This window comes from Nicotiana tomentosiformis, chromosome 4 (genome assembly GCF_000390325.3).
Source record: "Nicotiana tomentosiformis chromosome 4, ASM39032v3, whole genome shotgun sequence".
In the NCBI taxonomy this organism is placed as follows: domain Eukaryota; kingdom Viridiplantae; phylum Streptophyta; class Magnoliopsida; order Solanales; family Solanaceae; genus Nicotiana; species Nicotiana tomentosiformis.
The window spans coordinates 127,695,278-127,715,319 of record NC_090815.1 but is presented as its reverse complement, the minus strand read 5'-3'; the positions used below and the strand labels follow the sequence as shown (position 1 = coordinate 127,715,319).

Below are 20,042 nucleotides of genomic sequence, written 5' to 3'. Positions count from 1 at the left end.
ATTGTTCCACCACAATGCACAAAGATGAATCCCCAAATAAGGCTAGAGATATGTGTTGGTGATCCCAATAATAGTGGGAGAAAATGAGCAGCTGAAAAAATAATGCATGTAATGAATTATTATGAGTACATCGAGATCCTCGTACGAGAAAATTTGAACTTGAAGTTCAAGTGATAATTCATTTGCAAAATATTGCCAGGCGTATTTGCTGACCCAAAGCTAAATATCATATTCAGCTGCTAATGCTCCAAATAAAATAAAGTTCATAATGAATAGAGTCCATGGCATGTATAAAGCATAATAGACTAATCGGTTCCAAAGATAAAACTCCTTGAAGAAGGAGAGGAGCAAATGTTCAAGATGGTCATAATAAGGAGGCAAGTGCTCTAGAAGAGCACAATGACATAACACTTCATAAGATCTCATATGAGAGGCTTAGGTACCTGAAAATAATAAGATAAAGAGATCTCAATAAGTTATGTCTTTATTGGGTAATAGTAGAACCGATATAAAATGATCGTCGACGATATTGTTAATATAATGTAGCGCTCAATATTATTAATATTGACGAGGATCTTGAGCTCAAATCTGTCATGAAATTTGGACAGATAAATGATTGGCCAAATGAAAAATACGCAATAAAAATTAATTTCACATGAAAAATATGAAGTTGGACGGATAGTCCCAACACCTGAAAGTATAAAGCCAGTGGAGATATAAATGTGTTCTTGTGCGAAAAAAAGGTCAAGTCGATAGACATAAAGACGACTTGTGTCACAAGAAGATTTGTAAATATCCTGGCATTGATTATATAGAGACATGTTCTCTTGTGGTGGATGTCGCCATTTCAGGTTTTAATCTGGCAATACAAGAAAAATGTGATATGCGTATAATGAAAATTATTGAAGGATTTAAATTGTTCTGAAGCATATTAAGGTTTCCAAGAAATTTATTAAATAAAGCTTCAAAAATTCTTATACTGATTGAAACAATCAGGGCGCATGTGGTATAATCGCCTGAGTGAGTACCTGTTGAAAGAAGGGTACACGAATGATTCAATTTGTCCTTGTGTCTTTATAAAAAGATCTGGATCTAAATTTGTTATAATCACCGTGTATGTTGATGATTTAAATATCATTGGAACTCCTAAGGAGCTTCCTAAAGCAGTAGAGCTTCCTAAAGTAGTAGACTATTTAAAGAAAGAATTTGAAATGAAAGATCTTAGAAAGACAAAATTTTATCTTGGTCTACAAATTGAGTATATGAAAGATGGAATTTTTATCCATCAATCAGCATACACTAAAATAATTTTAAAGCGATTATATATGGATAAAGCACATCCATTCCGGCCTCATAAAAATAATAAAGAGCTTCTTGGTCCCGATGTACCATATCTTAGTGCAATTGGTGCACTAATGTATCTTTCTAATATGACAATGTCTGACATAACTTTTTCAGTTAATGTCTTAACTAGATATAGCTCTGCTCCTACAAGGAGACATTGGAATAGAATCAAACACATATTGCGGTATCTAAAAGGGACTATCGATATGGTATTATTTTATGGTAATGATTGCAGTCCTGATCTTGTTGGTTATGCCGATGCTGGGTATTTATATGATCCACAAAAGGTTCGATCTCAAACAGACTATGTGTTTACATATGGAGGCACTGCCATATCTTGGCGATCGACTAAGCAATCAATCGTGGCTACTTCATCTAATCATGCTGAGATAATTGTTATTCACGAAGCAAGTTGAGAATGTGTATGGTTGAGGTCTATAATACACCTTATTCGAGACAAATGTGGTTTGAAATGTGACAAACTACCTACAATTTTGTATGAAGATGCATAGCCTAGTTGAAGGGAGGATTCATAAAAGGGGATAGGACAAAGCACATTTCACCAAAGTTATTTTTCACACATGATCTTCAAAAGAATGGTGATATCAATGTGCAACAGATCCGTTCAAGTGATTATATGGCTGATTTGTTCACCAAATCTCTACCGACGCCAACGTTCAAGAAACTAGTGTACAAAATTGGGATGCAAAGCTCAAGGATGTGAATTGATGCTCTCATCAGGGGGAGTTAATATGCGTTGTACTCTTTTTTCCTTACAAGGTTTTGTCCCACTGGGTTTTCCTTGCATGGTTTTTAACGAGGCAACCAAAATGCGTATTTCTAAACATGTGTACTCTTTTTCCTTCACTAGGATTTTTTTCCCATAGGGTTTTTTCCTAATAAGGTTTTAACGAGGCACATTATCTATGGACATCCAAAGGGGAGTGTTATAAGAAAAATTAAATTATGGTGAATGTCTACTCTTCCTCCATGATCTTCTCAAATGCTTAATGACATATTCAACGACATATTTCTATGCTTAATGACATATTCAATAACATATTTTTCTTCACTTTTCATGCCTATATAAAGGCCTTGTAATAGATAGGAAAATACACACAATTGAAGAAGAAAATCTCTTTCTTCTCTCTATCTCCATTTCTTGTTCATGTTTTACTAAATTGCTTTTATTTCATAACAACATGTCTTGTTCATGTTTTACTAAGTTACTTTTATTTTATAACACAATCCGTTTACTTGTTTCTCCAATGGAAAAGGGTTAGATAAGAAAAAGAAATACTTCACGGATAAGAAAATACTTATTCCACCTAACAAGAAAGAGAGGAAAGAAAAAGGAATTTTTATACAAATAAATATTCACTGTTTATCAATATTTTATAGACAAAATACATAGTTTACCCATCAATATTGTAGCGAAATCCTTGTTACACATCTCTTTTTCACGAAAAACCTTTTACACACTCAACATTTCAAAAGTGTATCTAAGACACTATTTTTGACTAGATAGCACTTGCGTGTTTACATACAAAAAAATGCGTGAAAACCGTAAAAAATCCTATTTTTTGTCTTCTCTCCTCCCTCTCCCTCTCCCTCTGGTCTTCTTCCTCAGACCACCCTCCCCCTCATCTTCTTCCCCAAATAGAATTTTTGAAAGAATATTAAATTTTAGATCTAAAATTGAGCGATTTTTGTTGGTTTATTGTCCAAATTTTGTGAAAACCATTTATTTGTGATAAGATTTAAAAGTTTTAACAGTAGTATTGAAGGTTTGGAGAAAAAATCTAGAATCCATCATTGTTGGGGATCGAAAAAAGCTTGAAAATTTAATTGGGTCTTGTTGATTATTGGGTTGTTGAATTCAATTTGTTGCTCGATTATTTCGACTAGTTCTTTAGATAGTGTGGTTGAAATTTGGTGTTGTTTAAAACTTTCTCACAAACAACTATGGTAGAAGCAACAATGATGCTTAAGATAAAAAAAGAGAAGATGAAGAAGATGGGTTTTAATTGTAATTTCTAATATTTTTTTTCCTTTTAAAAGTCAATGACACGTGTCACGACCCTATTAGGGCGTGACTTTCACGTTATCTGAAAAATTAGTCAAGCACAAAAGTGGTGTGTCTTAGACACACTTTTGAAAAGTTGAGTGTGTAAAAAATTTTTCGTGAACGAAGATGCGTAATATGGATTTCGACTTTTATTAATTATTAATAACAATAGAAGAGATCGTTTCCAAACGTAGAATTAGTCAAGTGTAATTATTCGCTCAATTCAAGATGGTGCTAGATTAAAAGCTTCCACTTAATGATAGTTTGATCGTCCAACTTTGATTTATTACTGGAGTAGAATCCTTTAATTCCTTAGTTTTGAAATGTTTATGCAAAATAAAGGGGTATCATTTATACTCCCCATAAAAGTTGAAGGGGTAAACTGAAAATTCTCGTGATAAAGTAGACAAAATGCAGGATAACGCACATCAATAATCATCAATATGACAATATCTTAATTTTTTTATTTATACTTTTTCAAGTTTTGGCAGTATATATAAACACAAATAATTAGATGTCCTCCTATTTCACGCATAAGAAAAAATAGTTTCTAATTGTTAATGCTGATTAACTGATTTGTATTTTGAATTTCCCGATCTTTGAGTTTGAATTATGACAGAGCAGTTTACGGTGCGGTAAAGTGCATATTTGTAAGGTCCGTGATGATAAATACTAAATTACTATTATAATTTTACTTCACATCAGTGATATTAAGAAAAACATATCAACTAAAGGTTTGTTATTCACAAGATTATAGTATTAAGTTTCTGTTATCAAAACAAAGGTTTAGACATCATAAATCTTGTATTCATACATGATTCTTTTTGTATTATGCTATTAGTTGTACTGTTTGACATATACTTCTTTTGTTCTAATTTATGTGAACTTATTTAACTTGATATAAAATTTTAAAAAAGTTAAGATTAATAATTTTTTTTATAATCCTAAATAAATTATGATTTTATGTGGCTATAATTATTTTGAAATTTATGGTATGAAATATGCTAGAGTATCTGTAAAAGTTTCTCTGAAATAAAGGAATTAACTCGATATTATTGGTCAAATATATGACAACAATTTCTGCCAATATTATAAAAAAAAAATTCGTCATATTAATAATACCTGATGAAAATAAAATACATGGGGTTTTAGTCGAACAAAAATACATGACTTAAAGATATTTGTGTTGAAAGTAGAATACGCCTAACATCCACAAAAAACCATTTTCCAACGGAACTTGAGCTCAACTTTCCAGACGCTCACTCTGATCATGAGTTTATGCTTCTGCTCCAATTTGAAACCATCCATTCTATTCCCGGACTCCGATTTGCGATGGAATCCAACCCGTACCCGACCCGTTTCCTTCACTAAGCTAAGGCAAACCAATTACAGTTTCATTAAGGCCGTCGGAGAAGAAATCGGAGTGCTATCGTCGGAAGACAGCTTTTCGTTGCGTAATCCCGTAATTGAAGAGGTAACACTACCGGAGACTGAGGCTCATGAAGTAGAAAATGAAGTTGCTGCTAGTGTTGTGGATGAAGATAAAGCTCAAAGTTGGATTAAAAAGAGTGAGAACAAGGACCAACAAGTGGATGAGTTAGATGAAAATTCTAGTAGATTCAAGTTACTTAACGGAAAAGAGGTGAGTTAATTTGTTTTTTTGAAATTCTATTATCCTCTGTTTTGTATTTAGAAGTTGAGTTCAGTGAGAATATCACATATAGTTTTTTTTTTATATCAAACACCTGGTATATACATCAAGTTTAGTATAAATTAACTCTAGGAAGAACATTAACCAAGGTGAGTTATTTTTTTTAAAAAAAAAATTTTCGTTCGTATAAATGAGTTTTAAAGTGTTTTATTTTAATACTCCATTTGAAGTTTGTTATAATAAATTTTACAAACGGATGCTACTCGTTTTATGTGGTAAAGTAAGTGAATAAGCATCAATGGATTTTAATTTTTATTTATTCGTAATTTTTACTTTTTGTGCAAAATTAACCAGGTATAGTGATAAAAGGTTACATGGAAGGAATGATACATGTCATGTATTTATTGGCATACATAAGTTTTCAATAGAGTTCAAGTTCTATGTACTGACATTATATAAATGTTTACACAATCAGGTCATTTAAAAGGTAATTACTAGTAAGTCTATTTAGTAGCATTGTATAATAAATGGTAAATAATCTGCTAAAATAGGTTATGTTACACTAGTGATGTAAAGGATTCATTACACTGCCTTCCCGATTTGGCAAATGACTTTTTTTTTTCTTTTTGTTGATTTTCCATAACAAAAGGCAGTTTTAGCAATGACAACCGAATTTTGTTGTGCCCCACCTTTCTATTCTTTATCTCAATTTTCTGCTGATGGTTAAAACTTCAGGTTTTTGAAGAGAAAGCCTACCTAGTGGGTGTTTCATGCAGAGGTGATACAGAAGATTCATTTGGTATAGAGGAATCACTCAAGGAATTGGCCCAGCTGGCTGATACTGCTGGACTATTGGTTGTTGATTCTACATATCAGAAGTAAGTATTGGTAATATAGTCATTTCTGATACACAGGCAATTTTTTGTATAACCTTAGCTTCATAAGTTCCTGGTCAGTGTAATACGTAGATTAAGGTGTGAATAGTTTATAGGTCCACTAATCGTAGAGCTCACTTTAACTGCAGACATGTCATTTTAGAGCTGTTAAACCTGGAGTTATCACAAAAATATGATTACCTTGATTATGACGTGGGATGTAGGTTGTATAATCATTGCAACATGTCTTCCAAATTATCTCATTTATTTATTTTCTTACGGTTAATGGGATGATGCTGTCTAAGTTGAAGAGATAACATGATTTTTGTTTCTTGTTAAATTTCTCTCGAATTTATGTTATATATATGCAACTTACTCTTTTCTTTTCTTCTAGGCTATCTTCTCCTAATCCGAGGACTTACATAGGATCCGGAAAGGTTGCAGAGATCAAAACTGCGATTCGTGCATTTGATGTTGAGACCGTGATATTTGATGATGAACTTTCTCCAGGGTAGTTCTCAGCAAATTTTTGCCCATTTCTATTCTTACAAGGACAATACTGTTATATTCTGGAATTTTCTGATCTTAGATTAATTTAAAGTAAATTTTATCCCTGCAATGCTTTCAGTTTTTGTAGATTTTCATCCCCACTGGCTACTTGATTTTTTTAAAATTCTTCGTGCTTCATCTGATTCTATACTTGAAAAAAAGTGTAAATTCAACTTTTGGTTATCCATATGCTGATTGTTTTATGGTGCTCTTTTTAGACAATTGCGTAATCTGGAAAAGGCTTTTGGTGGGGATGTCAGAGTGTGTGATCGCACTGCTCTCATCCTGGATATTTTCAACCAGCGAGCGGCAACCCGTGAAGCGTCTTTACAGGCAAGTCCACTTTTATTTTTCGGTATTGCATCCTGAAAATATTTGCACTTTTGCATTACCAGTTGAATTCTTTCAGGTATCATTGGCACAAATGGAATACCAATTACCACGGCTAACCCGTATGTGGACTCACCTTGAGCGTCAAGCTGGAGGACAGGTCAAGGGTATGGGTGAAAAACAAATTGAAGTAGACAAGAGAATTTTACGTACTCAGGTAAGCAATTTCTCGTATGATCATAAATTGTGTACAACTGTATTAGTGAGTAACTTCACACTGAACTAGAGTTAGATATTAACCCTCTATATTTATCAATTTGCGAATTGCTGATTTGTCAAATCTCTCATTAATTTTCTGGACAATTGTAGAGATTGGTTATACGGAGAGTAATATTTTGATCATTGGTTCTCAAATCTTTTTTTTTTTGTGCTTGTGATAGCTATCAATAAGTTACTTTTAGTGATATTTCTAGTGGCCTTTATGGCATGTTTTTGGCTTTCTTCAAATTTTAACAGCAAAATGCTTCCCGCAAGCACCACCTCAACAATTTTTTTAGAGAGATACTAAAATTCACAGATGCACTGCTGAAACTTCAATTGAGACACAGATCTAGACTGTCTTCTAGCCCTGTCAATGTAAAACATGTGTGTTAATGCTGAACTGAACTCTCGGTATTGCTTTTCTTCTACTTGTTGCTTATCTGACCACTGCCAAAAGTTAATGAGACCTCTATGACTAGTGAAAGTCCTTGGCTGAGTAGCATGTGGTCTCTTGGAGATGACCTTGCTTTTATGAGTAAAATGAAAAAGTTAGTGGAGTGCATCCATCAATCATGATTCATGATCATATTTCTTCTCTGCCATCACTCCTGACTCGTATTGGTAATTACCCGGAGATGTGGATGAACCTGCTTTTTCTTTTTATTTATAACCCCTCTTTTATCATATTTTTATATTCCATATTGTTTTGTATTTCTCTACTCTTTCTTTCGTGTTAAATAATGTGTAAATATTGGATACATTTCTTTTTCGGTTACTTTTACACCTTTCCATCACTAACTTCAGATATTACTATAATCTTTTGCAGATTGGTGTACTCAAGAAAGAGTTAGAATCTGTTCGGAAGCATCGAAAACAGTACAGGAACCGTCGTGTCTCTGTACCTGTCCCTGTTGTATCTTTGGTACAGAATGTGTTTCCCGTAGAATGTTTGTACACCATGCTGAAGAGAATGATAATTGATATATAAAGTGCTTATTGCTTTAGGTTGGATACACAAATGCTGGCAAAAGTACACTTCTTAACCGGTTGACTGGGGCCGATGTTCTTGCGGAAGACCGATTATTCGCAACACTTGATCCTACTACAAGAAGGGTGCAGGTGAGGATAATGACTGATGATTAATCCTCAAGACAGCTCAACTCATTGCTTGTACATGTTTCCTATATTTGGTGCCCGTTTGAAGCACATAAATTCCTCATTGGCTGAAAATTATGTGCATCTGGATTTTTCGGCATAATCAGTATATTTAGTTATCTCTATGGTTGTAATGTTTTGTGCTTGTTGTAAACTCTTCTGAGCCAGATGAAGAATGGGAAGGAATTTCTGCTTACAGATACTGTTGGCTTCATCCAAAAATTACCAACAACTCTGGTAACCCTTGCAACTTTGAACAGATAGCTTGTCTTTCATATCTTCCCGTTGAAGACAAGTTTCAACGTTGGCTTGCTAAAAAAGTTTTGATATAATGGAATTGGTCTTTTATTCTATTCTTCTTGCAATAGGTTGCAGCCTTTAGGGCAACACTCGAAGAAATCGCAGAGTCTTCAATTTTAGTGCATGTGGTGGACATCAGGTAAAGTTGATCTATCTGATATAATGAGCTTTTAATACACATCAACATAAGCTCTTATCATTGTCATCTTGTTTAGTCACCCACTAGCAGAGCTACAGATAGAAGCTGTGGAGAAAGTTCTCTCAGAACTGGATACAGTATCAATTCCGAAGTTGATGGTGTGGAACAAGGTATTAGTGTTGCATGTCATTTAGTTTGAATACTGTTGTATTTGTAGTGAGCACTCTACTTCCCTTATCCAAAGCCATCTTGTTGTTGACTGACTTGTTCTTCGTCCAGCCAATCGTTTTGCTTGATTCTTGTGTTGAATCCTGCAATCCTTTCTGTTTGTACAATTCCCTGATAATGTTAAATGTTGACGGTTTATTGTCTGTCCAGTGTCGGCTGTTGTTTAGTGATGCTTACTGTACAAGATGTGTTGTTTGTTGTTTTAATTTTTTTTCTTCCTATAGCATATACCTTTTTGTCCTTTCCTAACTGACCTCAGTGCACGTTGAAAAAAGATAGCTTTTCCTAGCTAAACTAGATGTTCTAATTCTGAATGTAATAGATGAGCATCTTGTGTGCATAAACTGAAACTGGTATCCCCTTCCCTTCCTTTCCATTTAACACAATAGCTATCCGCTTGCTGATAAAGATTGCTGGTTATGTGATCATCCTGACTTCTGAAGCTGAAATTACAACATAATCGTCTATCCATCTTTTGACAGGTTGATAAAGCTAGGGACCCTGAGAAAATCAAGTTGGAAGCCAAGACGAAAAACGATGTGGTCTGCGTTTCTGCTTTAACTGGTGAAGGTTTGGATGAATTCTGCAACGAAATCCAGAATAGGCTAAAGGTGTATGACTTGTTTTATTTTCTCAAAAAGAAAAAGGCATATACTTTGCTGCCTAGCTAGGGGAAAATCTATATTTTCAGATAGGGCTTGATTGTGATGGACAGAGCTTTTCAATTTTGGCAGGATACAATGGTATGGGTGGAAGCTTTGATTCCATTCGATAAAGGGGAACTCCTCAGTACCATACATCATGTTGGAATGGTTGAGAGAACTGTAAGCCTCATATTCTTAGTAATTTAAAGTACTAGTCATTTCCATTTGTCTTTTCCCATTGCATTTAACCCCTCACTCATCCCACATGCACATACACACTCTGCTTGTTTTTTTTTTAACTTCTCTAAACTTCAAGGTAAGGTAAGGTGATGACCTCCCCCAGCCCTAAAGCTGTTCTCAATGTAGATTCTAGTCACTTATGCTTAAGTTTGAAAATGTCATTGTTCTTGAAGTAATTGGTTTTCTTTTTCGATATTATCACCATAAAGCTACCTTGGGATTGTGGCATGGTTGTTGTATCACCATAACACTCACTCCATAGAGCTTTTAGGAACCTCGGGTGAGGTATCAGTTGAGTTTGCATGTGATTTCTAATATTGAAAAGCCAGTAAATTTTTGAAGATACAAAAACAAGATAGGGAAAGAATTAACTTATAGATGATACTGATGTTTGTTAGTTACTTGTAAAGACTTCCACTTTCGGAAACAACCTCTCTACTTTCACAAGGTAGGGGTAAGGTCTGCCTGCATACACACTACCCTCCCCAGACCCCACTTGTGGGTATGCTGTTGTAGTCCGAATCTGAGATTATGCTGAATTGCTAGGAGAACTTGTTTGCACTTCCATTCAGTTAGGAATTTCTTTTCCTGACCCTCCCCTTCCACTTGCAGCATCTTTCATTTAATGTTTTGGAATCTGAATGTACTGAGGTGAGTTCCCAGTTTTTATGCACAACTGATATGGGTCGAGCTCCTTTTGTTCCAGTGGGCATAAATCTTCAAATAACAGCTATTACTGACCTGACATAGAATTGGATGGCAAAATGGAATATGTGAGAATTTATTCTACGGTATAAGCTCTAGGGTTCTGGTTATTGTCTGCCAATAGCCATGAACTACATGAGAAGCTGATATAAGTAATATGTAGAGTACTTGACAAAATGGTACTAATGTTGCCTACTATCCCAGATTATAAAGACAGAATTTTCATCCTTTATTCTTTTTGATTTTATAGGAGTACACTGAGAAAGGAACTCTGGTGAGAGCACATGTTCCCCTCCGATTTGCAAGGATTCTAACTCCAATGAGGCAAACGTGCGTATCATAATTGCTACATGTAACCAAAATACATATGCTTGAAGGGCGAAACAAGCACGAGTCAGGCCAGCAAAAAGTGAAGCTTATGTAGCTTGTATGTGGAACTCCAGCACAAGGGTCTCCAGATTGTGGCTTCTGACAGATATGCATAACAGCTCTTAAACAGTAAAGTCATCTAACTCCTCGCACCAGCAGTCCGTTGACTGAAGAAAAAGCTGCAGAAATTTGTTCATAGACTGGTTGTATATTCTGTGTACTTCTAGTCTCACTAACTGCTGCTTCTGTACATAGAAATTTATCGTCATATGTAACTACTTTGGTAGAAGGTTCCTTCTCCCCATTGTACAAATTGACCTACTATTCCTAAAAAGTTGATCGCGTGATATGTGCAGTTTGACCTGGTTTGTCTCACTGAGCTGTATGAAATTGCAGTTTTATCTGCAAGAGGATTGGTTATTGATATATTCAGAACATAACAAAACTTTACATGTAGTAATTAATTAATTTCAAGACCCTACTATTGTCCAAAATGATTACTACTACAATTGTTAATCTAAATATTATAGAGGTTAATGATACTCAATTAACCATCTAGGTCTTGGAGCACATTCCGCGTCCTGCATAGCCAACTTCCATAAATTAGTTTATGATACATTCATGAGCTAATAGACTGTTAACTGATAACTTAAGAGAAAATTAACCTTTATACAGTTTCTCACATAATCATATAAGGCCATCAAAAGCGTCATCTGCTTTGCCAATTTGCAATGCCCTCTCTGTAACATTAGTAGACTCAATTCAGTAAATTGGACATTGAGAGAAATTTTCACAATTTTCACCTAAGGCCATATATATTTTAGCGATATGTTCCTTGTTTTTTTTTTTGTATTTGTTTGTATGAGATGAGCATAAACGAAGCGACAAGTTCAATGATTATTTATATAGTTGTCCCAACTTGTTTGAAATTGTAGCTTAATTGTTATTAAAACAATTGATCGCTGTGCATGTTTATACAAAATCTCGAATCATTTTGAAGATCAAGTTCTTTATTTTTGGGTGGCGTGGAGCAATATCAACTACGTCAGATATGGTTGAGGATTACTATTCGAATCAGTAAACAAGCCGTTACTTTATGTAATAACTCAATTTGGAAAGGAGATTCGTAGTGATTTGAAGTTGGGATTTCCAAATAGACCAAAGCATTAAGTAATTAGTTATTTGAAGAATAATGCGATGAGTAGATTGACAAGAACCTATAATATTTATCCAAATTCGTTAACTCTTTCTTCTTTACAAGCTCGAACTAATCTTGCAACATTTTGAAGAAACAGCCAAGACAAGGAAAGTTCAAAACTTGTTCAAACTCCAAACATGGTTGACGTCTTATTCCTTATTTTGTTCATTGGAGCAGGTAGAGTCAGATCCAATGTTTAAATTTTATGAGTTCAATCTTTAAAGTTTTTGAAATTGAACCTGTTGTATTGTTAAAATTATGGGTACAGACCTAATATTTATTGTAATTATAGTAAATTTTTACACAAAAAATTATGCTTCGCGATGAAAGTACTGGGTTTGTGTTGAACCCGGTAACATTACACTGGATCCGGCCCTGGGAGCAGGTAGAACTGAAACCAAAAACACTTAAAAGAGACATTTCTTTAAAGTACGTCGAACGACTTGACTATATCACGGTTTTACTATCAAAAGCATCTGACTTACTATAAATATTTCCATGCATTTGTCAAATAAACACAGGGCAAGTTCAATTCATCAAACAAGAATTGATTTATTTTCTTAGTTTCTCAATATCACCAAATGGCTTCTTTTGGACTTGGTTTAATCCTTGTAGTAATGTTCTTTCTATCTATATTCCAAGCATTTTCAGCTTCCACTTCCAATTTTGGTGGTGACTATGCTAATCTTTATCCACAGTTCTACCAATTCACATGTCCTCAAGCAAATGAAATTGTCATGTCTGTTTTAGAAGAGGCCATTGCTAAAGATTCAAGAATGGCTGCTTCTCTACTAAGACTTTACTTCCATGACTGCTTTGTCCAGGTATAACTTTTGGATTTTAGTCGCGTTACACTGATTGACAGTGTAAAGAATTTTTACATCATTACTGTGTTTTAACTCGATAGAGTAGCAGAATTAGTGATATTGATTTTTTTATTTTGTATCTTTTCCACTTCATTTTTGAATTTCAATTTTTGCATAGTTACTTTTTTTTTTATTACAAATAAAAATACAATTCTCCCCTCAAATATGAATCAAATATGAATACTAAATTGGAGTTTTACAAAGCCTCTTATTGGATTTGAACCGATGAAAATTTTCAAGAAACTTATTTTCTTCCAAAAAATAGAGTCAGAATTAAGGCAAGGGATGAGAAATATACAAATAAGAGCTTCCGTTCGTAAAATTTGTGAAAAAATGTCGACTAATCCATAAGCGGGACGAATTATAGTAATTTGTTCCAACCCGAGATATAAACAAAGACAGGGATAATTAGACTTGTCGAAGAGCCGATGTACAAATAAAGCATCTATTTTGACATGAATTATTTGCTTTATTTTCTAAATTACTAAATTAGACTTACTATAGACAGTTAAATGTTGTTACATGTGTTACGTTACAACATTAATTATAGATGTTAAATATTTTTTTTCTTCTGCTATAGGGATGTGATGCATCCATATTATTGGATGGGAATAGTGAATTCAGAAGTGAAAAGGATGCTGCACCAAACAAGAATTCTGCTAGGGGATTTGAAGTGATTGATGAGATTAAAGATAAACTGGAACATGTTTGTCCTCACACTGTCTCTTGTGCTGATATTCTAGCCCTTGTTGCTCGTAACGCCGTCCTCCTAGTAAGCACCTAAACTCCAAACAATGCATAATATCAGTAGCGGAACCAAAGTTTTTCAAAATTTTCATGTCCAAACATGAACTCCAAACGACCACTTTTTCAAAATTTTCAAAACAATTTTTTTCCGCACTCACAATACTACAATATTTTTTCAAGTAAAATGCATATTCAAATATAATTTCAAATTTCAAATATTATTTTTCAACTTAACTCCAAAAACTATTTTTTTCCAAAAATTATAATTTTTATGTCCAAACGCCAACTAAGTACCGGTCAATTCAAGATTTTTTGCTAATAAAAATGATGCTTAATATGGTGGAGTAGAGTGGTGGACCATTTTGGGAAGTGCCACTAGGAAGAAAGGACTCAAAGATAGCAGACTTCAACAAAGCAAACGTTGCCATCCCTGGACCAAATTCAACAATCCAAAACCTCATGAATCTTTTCAACAAACAAGGCCTTAAGGAAGAAGACCTTGTTTCTCTTTCTGGTAAGCTACTTTACTTTACTGTTATAGTGGATAAAGTTCAGTTATTTTAGGGCAGCCGGTGCTCTAAGCTCCCGCTATGTACGGGGTCCGGAAAAGGGTCAAACTACAAGGGTTTATTGTACGCAATGTTACCCTGCATTTCTGCAAGAGGCTTTTTTCACGGCTCGAACCCGTTACCTCCTGGTCACATGGCAACAACTTTACCAGTTACGCCAAGGCTCCCTTCAAAGTTCAGTTATTTTAACGAGACAAAAAATAGTATTGTAACTATATTGCATAATGACTCTTTTAACACGATATTACAGGAGGGCACACCATAGGGATGGCAAGATGTGTGTCATTTAGGCAAAGGCTATACAATCAAAATGGTGACAATTTGCCAGATGCAACTCTAGAGAGAAATTACTACTATGGTTTAAAATCAATTTGTCCAACAAAGGGTGGAGACAATAACATTTCTCCTCTAGATGTTGCTTCCCCTGTCAAATTTGATAACTCATATTTCAAGCACTTGTTAAATGGCAAAGGTCTTTTGAACTCAGATGAAGTGCTTTTCACTGGGAATGTACAAAAGACAATGGAATTGGTGAAGAGTTTTGCTGAAAATGAGGGACTTTTCTTCCAACAATTTGCAAAGTCTATGGTGAAAATGGGGAATATTAATACTCTAAATGAGTTGAAGGGTGAAATTAGGAAGAATTGTCGCATAGTTAACTGAATATTTTAGTATTTACTACTTTGTATTTAAGAATAATTGCATAATCATGTTTGATTCCTGAGTTTTCTTTTGAATAAAGCTTTGGTTAGTATGAATTATGAGTTTGTAAGCTACTGTATGAAAGGGGCAAACATTGTGTTCCCCTTTTCCACATGTAATCTTTTTTACACTATTGAATAAAGGTTTGGCTGTTCGATTAAAAAAAAAGTGGTATCCACCATTGTTGGGATCGAAAAAAGGTTAGAAAATTCAATTGGGTCTTGTTGGTTATTGGGTTGTTGAATTCAATTTGTTGGTCGATTATTTTGTAATTCAATTGTTGGATTACAAAAAAGTGATTTATTTATATTTTATATGTTTTTGAATTTTGTACTGTTACAAATTAAGAAAAGAATGTTCACATCTAAGACATCATCATCAACAACAACAACCCAGTGAAATTTCGTAAGTGGGGTTTGGGGAGGATAGTGTGTACACAAACCTTACCCTTACCTATGAAGGTAGAGAGGCTGTTTCCGAAAGACCTTCGGCTAAAAAATTTTTAAAAAAAGGGACGATAGAGAAACAATAGCAATCACTAGTAATATTCAATGTTTAGATCTAAATACAACCTTTTAATATTCAAATGAATATTTAAATTCATACATGTTTGATCTTAATATTAACAATGGAGCCCTTATTATCATTTCTCATTCTTTCGAAACAAGGATCTAATATCTGGTCACTCTCTAAGCACAATTAATGATAAATTAACAAAATCCACCCCCAATGGTTGCAAATGTTCATGGGGGGAGGGGGGGCACAATGATATGACGCGCATAGAGCTCGGGAAATTACACCCAATAATCTTGAAAATAGGTAGTTTTGATTTATTCACTTGTCCTATGGACAAACCTGTAAGGTCAAAAATCAAAAGTTTTGTCCATGGGACAAACAAGAGGCAACACTTGCTAAACTTGAAGTTCTGTCCGTGGAGCAATCAAGGTAAAAAATTCAAGATCACTGATGTTAGGCCAAAATCTTATACTTTTAGTACATTACTCGCACTATATTTTGTTGGTTTAAGATTAATTGTGTGACATTTGAGCTAAATTGTATTGTTTTATGTGTAGGAGCATTGAAAGACAAAGACGAGTGAAGGTCGCACAAAAAGAAGACGAAAATGCAAGAAAAAAACATAAAAATGCCAAATACCCAAACCATGCTACAAACCAGGCTTTGCGAGGTCTATAGCCAGGTTGACCGTGCTATAGACCAGGATTCGCGAGGTCTATAGCCAGGTTGATCGAGCTATAGACCAGGCTTCGCGAGGTCTATAGCCAGGTTGACCGCGCTATACACCAAGCTTCGCGAGATCTATAGCCAGGTTGACCGCGCTATGGACCAGACTTCGCGAGGTCTATAGCTAGGTTGACCGCGCTACAGACCAGGTTTCGCAAGGTCTATAGCCCGATAATTAAAAATCGCGGGTTAGAAGACTCCGACCCGGATTTGGACTTCAACCCTAACCTATAAATACTCTCTAAACATATCTGAATGGGGGAGAGCCATTTTTCGGGCAGATTCAACCAAATGGGACGATTTTTGGAGTTGGATTTCGATCTAAGGAGGCCAGAACACACCAGGAGCAAGGCAAAGAATTCTTCTATGAGTTTTTCACTTCTTTTTTCCTATTTTCATTATTGGTTATGAATTTTAGTATTGTAGTTTTGCATACTATTATGAATAGATAATTTGTTATCTAGAGTTTTGAAAGAACCTTTTGTAGGATAAATTCTTGTTATGCTTTTATATAATTGAGCCGTTGGATTTTTCTACTTGTTCAACTACGTGTTTATTATTGTTGATTTAATGGCCATCAATTAACTGTGCCTATTTAGTGTGTATATTGCTCGAGAGAGAGTATGCATTTAGGTAGTTGTTAAACAACATCACTACTAACGTATGTGAGAGATCAATACAGAGGGTTTAAAGGCGGGATTAGAGATAACGAAACCTTGGTGCGATCGTAGTGAGCGGTGAATTAGTGCCAGCTAGCGTAGTTTGAGAGAATACATCTAGTAAATTATGGTAGTTTCTCGAGAGAGAATTATGACACTCGAAGTACTCACGATCGGTAGAGAATACTTAGGCAAAATTACAGAAGATGTAGGGGAAGGATTCCAACAATTGGGGAAATCATAACTCTAGACCTCCTTAGTCTTGTCTCTAATTTCATTCTTGTTAGTTGATAATTTTGCTGCTTTATAATATTTGTTAATTAATTAGTAGAAATAAAAATCAAATCTTTATAACTAAAAAATTGTTTGGACTTGTGCTTCTTAGCAATATTGAACAACTGTAGCTAAGCCTTAGTTCTCTGTGGGATTCGACTCCGGACTTGTAAACCGAATTATATTTGTAACGGTCGCTTAGTCCTTTTTATAAGGCATAGTTGGGTGTGACCAAATGTTGGCGCCGTTGCCGGGGAACTAACAGTGTAGCTGTAGTTGTACATATTGCTAGGTTTCATGTTTGAACTTTTATTTTATTTTTATTTTTTGTATTTGATTTTTTTTTTTAAATTTTAGTTTTACTTGTTGATTTGAAAAATATGGCATCTTGGAATTATGAGAGTTTCGATGTTGGTAATTCTAGTGTTGATCTTCCTTGTGCTTATCGTGGAGGAAATTACCTGTGGCAAAATTGTCAAAATATTCCCGAGAGCGAGTTATGTGCACCAACGCAATCTTATGTGTGAAATGTATGTGATGTTTGTGGTGGTCAAGATGGTCATTTTTATGGCTGTGCATGTATTTATTATCCTCCCCCAACCCTTTATTATGATAGTTCTACATTTTTTTGTGAAGTTAATAGGAACAAAGAACCCAGGGAAGCTGACCTGAATGAGATCAAAAATATGTTAAAGTATTTCATGGAACAAAGTAATAACAAACAATTGCAAATGCAAAGGCTATAGGATACTATCCAAAGGCAAGAGGCAACTATTCATAACCTGGAGGCACAAATGACTCAATTAGTTGAGCATTTAATGCTTAACAAGCCAATATTGTGGATAGTAGCCAAGAAGAGCATGAATTAGATACCGAAATTGAGGTTCTAATGGAGGAGGTCAGAGTAGAACACCAACAATCAAGCAAACTAGAATTTGAGGATGCCGATGTTATAGACGAGATACTAGAGTCAACCAAGGATATTGATGATACATATTTAGTTGACTCTAGTGTCATTGGTGTTGATCATGTAGACAGTCCTAATGTTCATGTAGTTGAGCGCATTGGTCCACACTTCAAGCATTTTTCCACATTGTGTTTGGATGATGATATAGAAATAGAGTCATCCGAGCCACTTGAGGAGTCAAGGAATGAGGAACAAGGTGACTATATTATGGAATTCTTCTTGCTAGAAAGTAAGGATTACACACCTCATCTAAAGGCCAAGAAATGCAGAATACTACATTATTTTCTTGGGCCAGTTAGATTCGTTCCACCACCCCGGGAGCATAATCATAAGCTTGAAGCAAAATTTGGGGTCCAATTCATAAGTTCGAAGTGGAAAGAAAAGTGGTAAAGTTGATTCACATCGTGCCGCGACGTTAAATCAGGCGCTCGTTGGGAGGCAACCCAATTTGTAGTTTATTTTAGCTTAACTAGAATTTTCTCTTTGTTTTTAGTCACTAACAAGTTTTAGTTAAGTCTTGGTGTTTGAACAGATAATGGAGCACGTTGGGAAGTCATTGCGCTTGGAGTCGATCACAAAACGAAATAAGAATTGCATACGTACGCTCCAAACAAAGTTGCATACCTCATGTTGCCCAGCAAAATGCACAGTGGACCTAGCAACAAAACGCGCGTCGCCATCCCTTCATCTTACTATACAGCTCGCGTCGCCAGGGGGTTAGCGAGGTCCACCTCGTGACAGACCTCGCGACGCCAGCTTCCCAGCTCGCTGTAGAGCTCGCTTCACGAGGGATGTAGCGAGGACCACCTCGCGGCAGACCTCGCAAAGCCTGCTATCCATCTCGTTGTATAGCTCGCGGCGCGCAGGTAAGTGTAGCAACTTAATTTTGTTTACCTTGATTTTCTTCTAACTTAGTTCTATTAAAACACCACATAAACACATACCCACCTTAGTTAAAATATAACACATACAAACTCCATTGAAGACTTTCACTCATCCTTTCCTTCAGTTACTTGAAACTTCAATTGAAGAGCACTTCCTCCTCCTAAGCATCTAAGGTATGTTTCTAACTCTTTTCTTTGTCAAAAATTCGAATTGAGTTAATTAATGCAATTCCACAACTTTTGGGTATATCTTCATTGTTACATTATGCTTCTTCGCCATAATCCCATAACCCTATAGGATTGGTATTGTTGTTATGTACAAGGGTGGTAACATGAAATCCCTAAGCCGATTTGGGAGGGTGAGGCAGTCCCTCATCCCTACAAGCAATTTCATGGCATTAGTGCACGCTATGTGTATGTCAAAATGCCTCAAAGGCATTCTTTTCCCCAATGGAGTTCTAGTCTCAGGGATTGTAATACTATTGCTATGACGCCTTGCGCCACTCGAATCTTAAGTTTGGGTGGACTCACCGGTAGCTATATACATCGCAATTACAGTAAATATCATTTTTTCCATTGCTTGATTCTAATGCTAAAGTGGTGAGCACCCTCCACTTCCAACCAAGAGGTTGTGAGTTCGAGTCTCCCCAAGAGCAAAGTGGGGAGTTCTTGGAGGGAGGGAGTCGAGGGTCTATCGGAAATAGCCTCTCTACCCCAGGGTAGGGGTAAGGTCTGCATACACACTACCCTCCCCAGACCCTACAAGTGGGATTATACTGGGTTGTTGTTGTTGTTGATTCTAATGCTAAAATAAAGAGGTGAAGTGTGAGTAGCCTCAAAATGTTTGAACATCATGTCATGAACTCTTAAGTGTGGAGTAGCAAGACCATGTTTTGAATTGATTCATATTCTCTATGACTGAGGAACGTTCAATTATGTAGGTACGAATATGTCTCCTAAGAAAGACGATGGTAAAGGCAAGAGAAAAGCTACTGCTCCTACTAAGGCCGGCCATTACGGAAAATGGGCCATTTTGGAGGAGCGTTTTCCGCTCAATGCTCATGCCCAACAAATGGT

The 20,042-nt window shown here is 35.5% G+C and overlaps 2 protein-coding genes across 2 annotated transcripts; both read left to right on the top strand.

Annotated features, from left to right (window-relative positions):
- Positions 1 to 4,577: 4,577 nt before the first annotated feature.
- LOC104089312 (uncharacterized) lies at positions 4,578 to 11,233 on the top strand. The gene is made up of 13 exons (XM_009594168.4): positions 4,578 to 5,054; positions 5,799 to 5,941; positions 6,333 to 6,449; positions 6,706 to 6,820; positions 6,897 to 7,034; positions 7,905 to 8,000; positions 8,084 to 8,197; positions 8,402 to 8,470; positions 8,602 to 8,672; positions 8,749 to 8,842; positions 9,383 to 9,511; positions 9,635 to 9,724; positions 10,740 to 11,233. Exons 1-13 carry the CDS (start codon positions 4,683 to 4,685, stop codon positions 10,830 to 10,832), a joined length of 1,641 nt encoding a protein of 546 aa, XP_009592463.1. The 5' UTR covers positions 4,578 to 4,682; the 3' UTR covers positions 10,833 to 11,233.
- A 1,300-nt stretch (positions 11,234 to 12,533) lies between these two features.
- LOC104089311 (peroxidase 9-like) lies at positions 12,534 to 15,108 on the top strand. Its single transcript, XM_009594166.4, has 4 exons — positions 12,534 to 12,880; positions 13,503 to 13,694; positions 14,018 to 14,183; positions 14,489 to 15,108. The coding sequence occupies exons 1-4, from the start codon at positions 12,638 to 12,640 to the stop codon at positions 14,899 to 14,901; spliced, it is 1,014 nt and encodes a 337-aa protein (XP_009592461.1). The 5' UTR covers positions 12,534 to 12,637; the 3' UTR covers positions 14,902 to 15,108.
- Positions 15,109 to 20,042: the final 4,934 nt, after the last annotated feature.